Source organism: Zosterops lateralis (assembly GCF_965231275.1).
Source record: "Zosterops lateralis genome assembly, chromosome: 6".
NCBI classification, from domain to species: domain Eukaryota; kingdom Metazoa; phylum Chordata; class Aves; order Passeriformes; family Zosteropidae; genus Zosterops; species Zosterops lateralis.
The window spans coordinates 9,976,506-9,986,771 of NC_139761.1; the positions used below are offsets into that span (position 1 = coordinate 9,976,506).

The 10,266-nt window shown below is 47.4% G+C and overlaps 1 protein-coding gene across 3 annotated transcripts; it reads left to right on the forward strand.

The window, feature by feature from the left end:
• Nucleotides 1-396: 396 nt before the first annotated feature.
• On the forward strand, nucleotides 397-8,405 carry CKB (creatine kinase B; the record flags this gene model as incomplete). Of its 3 annotated transcripts, none has more annotated exons than XM_083863951.1 (8): nucleotides 397-515; nucleotides 1,384-1,596; nucleotides 2,717-2,871; nucleotides 3,801-3,933; nucleotides 4,840-5,011; nucleotides 6,431-6,554; nucleotides 7,267-7,456; nucleotides 8,040-8,405. In XM_083863951.1, 7 exons carry the CDS (start codon nucleotides 1,404-1,406, stop codon nucleotides 8,216-8,218), a joined length of 1,146 nt encoding a protein of 381 aa, XP_083720077.1. In that variant the 3' UTR covers nucleotides 8,219-8,405. The 3 variants fall into 3 exon arrangements, with proteins under 3 accessions (XP_083720077.1, XP_083720078.1, XP_083720079.1); XM_083863952.1 differs by lacking the exon at nucleotides 1,384-1,596 and adding an exon at nucleotides 2,047-2,234 and having other exon boundaries at nucleotides 421-515; XM_083863953.1 differs by lacking the exon at nucleotides 397-515 and adding an exon at nucleotides 2,080-2,234 and having other exon boundaries at nucleotides 1,404-1,459.
• Between the last annotated feature and the right edge of the window lie 1,861 nt (nucleotides 8,406-10,266).

Consider the following 10,266-nt stretch of genomic DNA (forward strand, 5'->3'; position numbering starts at 1 on the left):
CACTCACAGGGCTCACAGCACGGCCGGCCCGCACACTACAGAACCCTAATTTTGGGACGACGCGTTATCACACCCGTGTTTGAACCCTCGACCAAGGTGTTGGCAAAGGTGTGAAGCCTACAGCCGGTCGGTGTGGGATGGCACGGCTCGGCCGGTGGCACACGAGGTGGATTCCTGCCCTAGGCCCGCCCGCAGTACCGGACGGGGCCGGGGCCGGGGCCGGGGCCGCCTCAGCGCGGCGGGAGCGCCCCGGGGGGGTCCCTCCACCCCCAACCCGCCTCCCCGACGCCGAGCAAAATGGCGGCAAGCGCGGGCTCGGCCGGCAGCTCAACGCCTGCCCCACCCGCCGCCGCGCGGCCCAATGGAATGAATGGGCTATAAATAACGGCCAATGAGGCGCCGGCTTGCGCTCTATATAAAAGCCGTGCGGCGGGGCTGCTGGAGCTTCACTCGGGTTCGGGTAGTGCGGTGCGCGGAGCGGCGCGGAGATTGTTCCTGTAGCTGTGAAGCCCGCGGTAAGTCCCGGGGCAGCCGAGTCGTTCTGCAGCCTTAAAACAAAGGACCGGAATGTTTTCCCTTTTTATTTTTTCCTTTTTTTTTTTTTTTTTTCCTTTTTTTTTTTTTTTTTAATTTTTTTTTCTCCTTCCCCCGCTGTGTGGGGTGGGGCCGGTCCGGCTGAGGGGGGCGGCGCGGGGCGGGGGGCTGCGGGGGGCGGCGCAGGTGCTCGCCGGGCTGGTCGGGCTCTAAAACCAGATTAACCCGGTATTTAGCAGGGTAGTTACATATGTCCACCCCGTCCAGGTCCCCTGAGGGAGCCGTCCGTTGTGTAAGGGCTCGTTGGATGCTGCTCTCCCCTCCCCGCTCGGGGAGCGGCCGGAGGTCCGCGCCGTCGCTCCTCGGGAGCCCCTCGCCTTTCGGCGGCGGGAGGAGGCGCGGCCGCGCACCGAGGGTACAGCGGGGCCGCCCCACTCACCTGCCGGCCGGCCCGGGGCCCCAGCACCCCCCGGCTGGGGCGGCCCCGCCGCTCCCCGGGCCCGGAGCGCGCGGGCTCTGCCGGTGCCGCAACCGCCGCTCCGCGCGACCTTGGGCGCGTCCCCTCGCCCGGGCGGTGCCCCCGGAGGGCTTTAGAGCCCGGAGAGCTTTAGAGCCCGCAGAGCCGGCACCTGCGGCCGGCGTGGCGGGGACGGGGCAAGGCTGCTGGAGGTGAAGAACTTTTTTTTCTTTCCTCCTCCTTGGCGCTTGTGGAAGGCGGTGTAGTGACAAAGATGTGAAAGGCGCGGGTGGAACGTGAGCCAAGGTGACCTTTTGGGTGCCTGGCGTTCCCCCGGGCGGTCCGGAGGCTGCCAAGCCCCCAGTGATAGGCTTCCCATCTTTCTCCCCCAGTGACTGCGGTAGGGTCAGCCATGCCCTTCTCAAACAGCCACAACCTCCTGAAGATGAAGCACAAGCCTGAGGATGAGTACCCTGACCTGAAAGCTCACAACAATCACATGGCTAAGGTGCTGACCCCGGACCTGTACCAGAAATTGAGGGATAAACAGACTCCCAGTGGATTTACCCTGGATGATTGCATCCAGACTGGGGTTGACAACCCAGGTAATGGGATCGTTAGGTCTGCATAATGATCTGTTCTCCCTCCTGACTGGAAGTGCTTCTTGACAATGGTACCCAAAGTTCTCAAGCTACTGAGGGACAAATCTTCTAAAACATTGAAAGACTGCTCTAAAGGCATGGCTCTGTTAGGAGGCCATGTTTCCATCAAGCTGTGTTCCATGCTGTGATCTGACATATCAATTCCCAGACACTTCAATTATGTAACTGCTCTGCTAAATACTTTCAATCTGAAGAGGAAAAAAAAAAAAGTCAAACCAAATGCATTCTAATTATAACTCGTCTGGGGAGGGGGGGAAAAAAATGTCAGTTTATCTGGCTGTCCTGGTCTATTCCTATTCCAGACTGGTTTTGTGATGTTCTCTAGCACTTCTATGAAAAAGGGGGAGCAGATGTGCTTACATGTTAACATTACAGTATTTATTTTTACTCTAGCAATATCAAAATGGCCCAACTAAATAATCAGAGACTGCCTCCTGATGAGGAGTACCCGGACCTGAGCACCCACAACAACCACATGGCCAAAGTTCTAACCCTGGATTTGTACAAGAAACTGAGAGACAGAGTCACGCCCAGTGGCTTCACCCTGGATGATGTCATTCAGACTGGGGTTGATAATCCTGGTAAAATGCATTGAGAATATTCCGTGTGAACCAGCTGAAGTAACTGGTGCTTTTGAATATGGTGACTTAAAACTAATCTTGTGGAGGTGGTATTTATGAGCAGACTACAGAAATGTAGCTCTGTAGCAGAAGGAGCAAAAAGCAAAGCATGCTTGCTTGCAGCAAAGCATGATTGTTTAGACATAAAGTTCTATGCAGTGATCTAAATTAGCTAGTGAAATTAGATGTGCTGTGCAAATTTGTCCTAAACCAAGCTTGACAAATGAGCATGGTTTAATGACAACAGCTATGGGTTTCCATAGCACTGCATTTGCCTAACTGGGTGAAGTGTAAAATGTAGGGTCTCCCCACAACGTTTCTATGTAAGAATGAATTTCTAAGTGACTAGACTTGCCACTAAAGAACTCGCCTGGTTAGTGCTGCACTGGAATACAGCCAAATGTCACCCAAACTTAGCTCTTCTGACTTTATTACCACTCCAGGCCATCCCTTCATAATGACAGTAGGATGCGTGGCTGGTGATGAAGAATCCTATGAAGTGTTCAAGGAGCTCTTTGATCCAGTTATTGAAGACAGGCATGGTGGCTACAAACCAAGTGATCAGCACAAGACCGACCTGAATGCTGATAACCTGCAGGTACAAAGTTTTGATCAGTTACAGATTATTTGGTTTGAGGACTGTGAAGTTGTTGGCAGCTGCCTAAACTGATTGCTCAGGCTCTGCCCCCTCACTTCCATGGAGCATGGACCCTTGGGCTGTGGGTCTGTGCAATCAGCCTGAAGAGCTCACTGCTGTGGGATGTCAGTAGCTGGGTACAGCTGGGCAGCTTGTGTGCAGCAGGAGCTTTTTTCAGGTGCTGCTGCAGCGTGGGTTGTGCCAACACCTTCAGTTCTATTTCCACATAGTCTAACAATCTCTAACAGTCAAACTAAACAATGCTGTACTGGGAGTCAAGGACTATCATAAAATTTAAACACTTTCTTCTATCTGATCTTGGCTCTTGATTACCAGCTGATGGTATCATGCTATCGAATAAATATTTTTACAGCTAGAAGTGAAGATTCTTAATCACTTTATGGTTTTTAAATGTTACTGTAAACTAAACTCTAGGAGCTCCTAACTCCATGTTGCTTGGCTAGCCATAAATCATATTGAAAATAAGAGAGTTGGGAGAACAGTAATGAATAATTCTCATTTGAAAGAGTAAATATGTACCTAAAGTAGGTTTTGCCTCGTGTTGATGGCTCTAGATTGTAAATCTGTAAGGGGTAACAGAAGCCCAGACCACAGGCTGAAATGGACATGAAACTGATGCTCTGGTGAATCCCTGTTTCTGGGACTGCTTAGTAGCTGTAGCCTTGGCCTCAGAGCAGTAGTTGTTACAGAGTTACACAGATACTTGATGTAATGCTGAAGAAAATAGCCCTGAAGTGAGGCAGTGGCTTACAGGCCAGGTAGTTAATACCTCAGCTGTAAAGTGCATTCTTAAATGCATGGGGGCTACATGTGTTTAGAGGATGTATATTGGTAACAGGGTTTTACTTACTGGTTTCCTAATCTCGTAGGGAGGTGATGACCTGGATCCCAATTACGTGCTGAGTTCCCGTGTCAGAACTGGCAGAAGCATCCGTGGGTTCTGCCTTCCCCCGCACTGCAGTCGAGGAGAGAGGCGGGCGATCGAGAAGCTCTCTGTGGAAGGTAAAGTGAGAACTGGGTGCATCAGGGACACCAGTCTGTCCTTTGCACAAGAGGTGTTCTCTGCAGTTTGAAAATGGAGGCACTTGGCAAAAGCCACCTCCCTGGAGACTTAGTCTGAACATGGAGCTCTCCCTGGAAAAGGCTCATTGCATTAGAGCTGCCTCAGCATTGCAGCTTGTAGCTGAGAGCAAGAGCACAGAGGGAAGTTGGACTGCATTAAGTTGACCTCTGCTGATCTCAAAAACTTCTGTCTGTGTGTGTGGGGGAAGAGGTTGGTTCATCAGGGCTCAAACCTGAAATGTAACAGGTATGTAGCAACTGCAGGGCTTGAGTCATGGGGTGCAGTGTTTTGTGGCTGCTTTTAATTGACTTTCATTAATGTTCAGCTTGCTTAGAGATGTAGTCTTGTTCCAAATCTGCAGCTGACTAGAATAAGCCCTGGTTTTCAATGAAACTTTCAGCTGGTTTGTTTTTTTTGGGTTTTTTTCCTATTGCCTCCCAGTGCTCAAGGTGCAGTTCTGGAGACTGAACTGAAAGTGTAGTTGTTTCAAAACCTCTCAAGGGCAGGGTAACAGTCCTTGGCTAGAATAATACTGCTTGTTATATTCTTAACCTTGGTTCTCCTTGGAAGAAAAGCAGTCTCCACTTGTACTGTTCAGCACCAGTAATGATTCTATACTGCATGTGAGAGAACAAAGGCTACTTGTATAAACCTGGAAGGTACAGACAATCATCTGATACTGCCTCAAGTTCTGTACTGCCACAAGGGCATTGCCATTGCAGATGAAAGCAAAGGAGGAACCAGATCGAGGAGATCAAACATTGCTGTACTTTGTGTGTGGTCTCCAAAGTGCTGGGAAAGTCTAGCACCTTTAGTCCCATTCTAAAAGAGCCTTTCTCTTTCAGCTCTGGGTAGTCTGGATGGTGATCTCAAGGGGAAGTACTATGCTTTGAGGAACATGACTGATGCAGAGCAGCAGCAGCTGATTGATGACCACTTCTTGTTTGACAAGCCAGTTTCTCCTCTCCTCTTGGCATCTGGGATGGCACGAGACTGGCCTGATGCCAGGGGTATCTGGTGAGTGTGTCTGAGGAAGCAGTCACAGAGGTCAAGAAAGTCTTGCAGTTTTTGTGGTGACTTGTATGGTTGGGTAAAATAGTAGCATCTCACCTTGTTTTATGTATCTAACTTTTATGGGAAAGGTTGCAGTTAACCAGTAACATTTAGACAAGTGCTCTTACGCTGGTAAGAACAAACCAGCTTGGCTAGCCCAGAACCAGAGCCTGCATGAGTTAGTGAACCTGAATACAAAACCTGAATCAGCTTATGGAAGTAGATCACTTGTAAAGGGGCGCAGAAGTGCCTCTACAGTCAGCTGAGAGTAACAAACTGTAGCATGGTCTTAGCTCAGGGTCCATCCTGGATGCAGTTACTCCCTTGTAGTCCTTTCATTCTGCTTGCAGAAACTCACTGGTGCTGGACTAGTCAGGCTTTATCTGTGCTAGTGATGAGCTCTCCCCCTGTCCCCAGAGACTCAGTGACAGGAGCTGACTGATGCAGAGGTGTGGAATAGAAGGACTCTGCTTGTTTTCAATGTAGGTCACCTACATAAAACTGCATCTCAGGAGCTTCTGCAGCACAATTAACTTGCTCCCTTGTAAGTTAAGGGCTAGGTTTTTATCAACAGGAATGCTCCAATCTTATTACTGCAGCTGTTTTAGTGCAACCCAGAGGAAGCACGCTTTGTTTCTGTAGGTCACCTTTAAGATTGCATCATCTACCTGCAGATTGCCAGCACCAGATAGCGCTGTCATCTGAGCATGACTAATCTACAGACTTGAAGTGTAATGTCTTGGTGTTGTCTGCATAAATAACTTTCCTCGGGTACTAGCTAATTTTTGATCCTAATCAAGTTCAGAAATTACCAGCATGATAAACACTGTTGATAGTACTTGCTGTCATCTGCAAGCTGGGACAGGAGGGAGCTCATTGTTCAGAGGATTTTTATATAGCATCTCTGAAAAGGCCTGATCTAAAATTCATAGTGAAAGTAAGATGCAAAGTGCAGTTTGACAGAATCTGACAAAATACTCTTAAAAAGGTTTGTTACACGTGGTGCCATTATGAACATTATTGTACAGGACTCAAAGTCTGCTGATCACCTTCCTGCAAATTGCTGAGCAGAAATAGCTTAATTTGTAAACTGGGGCCACAAGTGAGGTAGGGGAATTGAGGAGGTTTTAGGTTTTTATACTGTAAGATTAGGTAATGCCATGTTATTACTCACTCTGTAAAGGCCAATTCAAATTACCTCTTGAAAAGAGCAGGGTAACAACTACCAGCTTAACTCAGGTCTTGCATGGGCAAAAGAAGGAAGATCAATCTTGTTGAACCATAAGTGAGCCTCTTGAACTAAAAACTGCAGTGATGAGCAATTTGGGACTGTCCTCAAAATGTGAGGTCAGAAAGACAGCAAATGATTGCTTTGTCTCCTAGGCACAATGATAACAAGACTTTCCTTGTTTGGATCAATGAGGAGGATCACCTTAGAGTTATTTCCATGCAGAAAGGTGGCAACATGAAGGAAGTATTTACCCGTTTCTGTACTGGACTAACAAAGGTAAATCACTATTGTCTGGGCTGTAGGTTCAAATGGCACATGATTCTCTGGTTAGATCTGAGAACACAGTTTTCAAGCCCCCTCTAGAGTTCTCCATGGTTGTGTTTTGTAGCCTGGATCTCTGGGAACACCCTGATGAGATCCAGAGCTGTGAGGGCTCCAAAACAGGTGTTTTGGCAAAAAGCCTTGTGGCTGTGTAATCTAGAATATGTTTGTTTGATGTGGTTCCACCCTTAATCAAATGTCTCAGCTGTATTTTAAAAAAATTCTACATAGTTCTCTAAAGTTTGAGACACTTTGTGGGGGAGGAGAAATTGCTTGAATGTACCTGGGCAAAGCTGGACTCAAGTTTTTAGGCTGGATGCTGTTCTCTACTTCTAGTCTTGATATGAGCTTGAGTTTTACCAGCCCCTTTCCTAATCCTAGGAGATATGCCAGCTTGACATGTATTAAAATCTGGCTTCACAACAGATAGTGACATCTAAAAGTGTAGCATTTAAACTTAGCCAGTCTCACTGCTAGGAGCAAGGCCTTAAAAGCCCCTTGTTGGTGACCATTTTTTCCATTGGGAGGGGGTTTATGTGGCTGAAATAGCTGCTCTGAGTGTTGTGGCTGTTGCTGAGCGACTGAAGCTGCAAGTGAGCACTAATGGATGTCCTACAATCTTAAGGCAGAGAACAGTTTCTAAACGTTCATTCTTTCCTATTTATAGATAGAAAGTCTCTTCAAGGCCAAAAACCACGAGTTCATGTGGAATCCCCACTTGGGCTACATCCTGACCTGCCCATCTAACCTTGGAACGGGGCTCCGTGCTGGTGTGCACATCAAGATCCCACACCTTGGGAAACATGAGAAATTTGGAGAAGTCCTCAAGAGACTCAGGCTGCAGAAACGAGGCACAGGTGAGAGTTGATAACACTGATGGGCTGTGTCAGTCTGCCTTAAGACACCAGCAACAGCCTGGTTATGGCCAGAGCCATCTCTTGGTTCACACTGTCAGTGCCTGTCACATCATCCAAAAGATACCCTTGTAAAGCACATGGAGAGAAAGTTTTCAAATTGTCTATTGGAGGAGTTGAGAATGCCAGTGCTCTGCTTAGTGTGTACTGTGCTGGCTCTCTAGTTAATGCCCTGTGTGTCATTCTGAGCACCAGATAAGGTGGACCTGCTGACAGCTGTTCCTGTTATAAGCAAAGGTGGGAATCCTGGTTTAATCTATGGCTAGGAGATGGTTCCAGCAGATACTTGTGACCTCATGTTACATTGCTCGTGGGTCAGAAGAATAAAGAGCTGGCCTAGTTGTGTGTTCTGTGGTTCATGTTGGCAATCACACATGGCTTTATCTTCCTTCATGTAGGAGGAGGTGCCAGTGGCAGCTTGTAGAGAATGGTCCTGCTGTGCCCCTACCTCAAGCTAGTGAGGGAGGAAAGGCAGATTCTCCTGCTCTAGCTGAGGTCAATGTTGTAACTGAATCTCTTGCTGCAGGTGGTGTGGACACAGCTGCTGTTGGAGGAGTGTTTGATATCTCCAACGCTGATCGTCTCGGCTTCTCTGAGGTGGAGCTGGTGCAGATGGTGGTGGATGGAGTGAAGCTTCTCATTGAAATGGAGAAACGCCTTGAAAAAGGCCAGTCCATTGATGACCTCATGCCAGATCAGAAATAAAGCACTTTATTCTCATGCTTCCTAACTTATTGGATGAATAATAAAATGTCACTCCAATTCAAACCCTTGGGGTCAGAGCCCACTTAGTTACACTGTAGAGAAGTCTTCCATCCATCTGTGTTAGAGTTTATTTTTTTGATGGTTGAGATGTTGCTGAAAACGAAATAAACTATTGTTTGGTCTGAGATGTCTTAGATATGTTAACTGAATGTCTTTGAGATTTAAGTGACTTGGTTTTCATAGTTATGCTAAATGGTCTGGTTTTGTGTGCAAGCACATCTTAGGTGCACTGCTGCAGACCAGCCGAGTTGAAATGTTGTTAAAGCAGTTTCAAAAATTGAATCTTCTAACTTGATTGTAGTTGCTGTAAATTTGAAAACTAGTGTTAAACATGAGTCACTGCAAACATGCCCTACCTCCAAGGCTTTGACTTGTGCATCTGCTCATGCCAACTGTAAACTCTCATTATCCTGAGTACTGCAAGCCAAGCTGGCTCCTGTAAGGGAGGGGGGACAGGGTTGGGTACAGAGGGCTGTGCTGCTCTTCTCAGATGGGCCCTGGGGAGTGCAGGGCAAGGCTTTGAGGTCAGACTACAGCCCATGGTATTGTTGACCCTGAGCTGCTTTGTGGGGAGAAGGTTGCCTTCAATCTAGGGCTGTACAGAGAGCTACTGTAAACAACCAGTTGCTCTTTTGAGGGTAAGGGGTGAGGTGAAACCTAGATTAATTTAGCCCATGCTTCTCTCAAGTCATTCCAGCTCAGCCAGGGCAGGGATTGGGGGCTGGAAGCTGCCACTTACAGGAAAACGCAGCTAATTAGCTTTAGTCAGCTGACTCTTGTTGGCCCCTGCACCAGTTGCCCCATGAACCTAAAACTGAGCAGTACAGTCAATTAAAACATGCTGAATGGTTCTTTCCAAACTGGGCCTGGCTTGCAAGCTCAGGTACTTCTCTGGGTCAAGATTACATCAAGTAGGTCTGTTTTCCAGAATGGCTGCACATGTGTGCTTGCTGTGTGGAAACATCACATCACACAAGAGCAGCACTTTCCACACGTATTGCTAGCTTGGAGCATCAGACCCTTGGAAAGAACAGCCTTTGCAGCTCATGCAGATGCACCTGCTCAACAGCCCTACCCACTGCTAAAACGCAGCTTTGATGGAGGGAGCGTGATGAGAGGTTGATGCTGAGCTTCTTGGCATGCAGCTTTATATAGGTTTGCATAGATAACTGAAGATTTCTTTTGTAAAGGCTGTGATATTTTTAAGGCTGTGATTGCAGGCTGTCACTTAGCTGAAGAGATGATTCCAGCTGGAGTAAGCTAATTTAATTTTGGTGAGAAAAGGCTGAGTGAACATTTCAGATAAGATTTTGGTTTTGTTTTTTTTTTTTTTTTTTCTTTTAATACAGCTTTGTATGTGTTTCAAAGTTAATTGGGTGGGGGAGAGGAGAGTGTATGTGAGAGTTTTGTTCTGTACTGGGTGTTCCTGTGAGTTAATCAGCACAGGAGCTTTCTGTACAAAGCTTGTGAGAGCAGGGAAGGAAAAGTGGTGCAAGAGACAACCGGTTGGTTCTGTATATTCTTTAGATCCCCCATGCTGTGCTTCATGTCACTGTTCACAGACGCTTGGCAAATAGCTGGTTTTGCTTCTTGTAATCAGAGAGTGTTCATTTAGTGGTGCCTCTCCTCAACACAGCGTCGTTACTGCGCTCACAGCAATTACCTAATGGAAGGAGTTGCCTGAAAACTTGTCTATTTTTTTCTAGCTATATCAGCTGGACTAATAAAAACATTTCTCTCTCTATGCATCTTGTTTCTCCTATGTTCCTAAGCCATCAGAGCTGTTAACATCTGTCCGCTTTCAGTCCCTGAGTCCCTGCAGTCTGAGACAGCACCTGTAGCTGGCTAAACAATTGTGCTCAAAGCAGCAAGCCGGTCTTTAACGCCTGCATCCAACTAGAAAATACTTCTTTTTAATTGGTTTTCTTTCCCACCCACTACTTTGACTGTGCTCCCTCGTGTTGCTGCCATGCGACCATGCTTTTGTT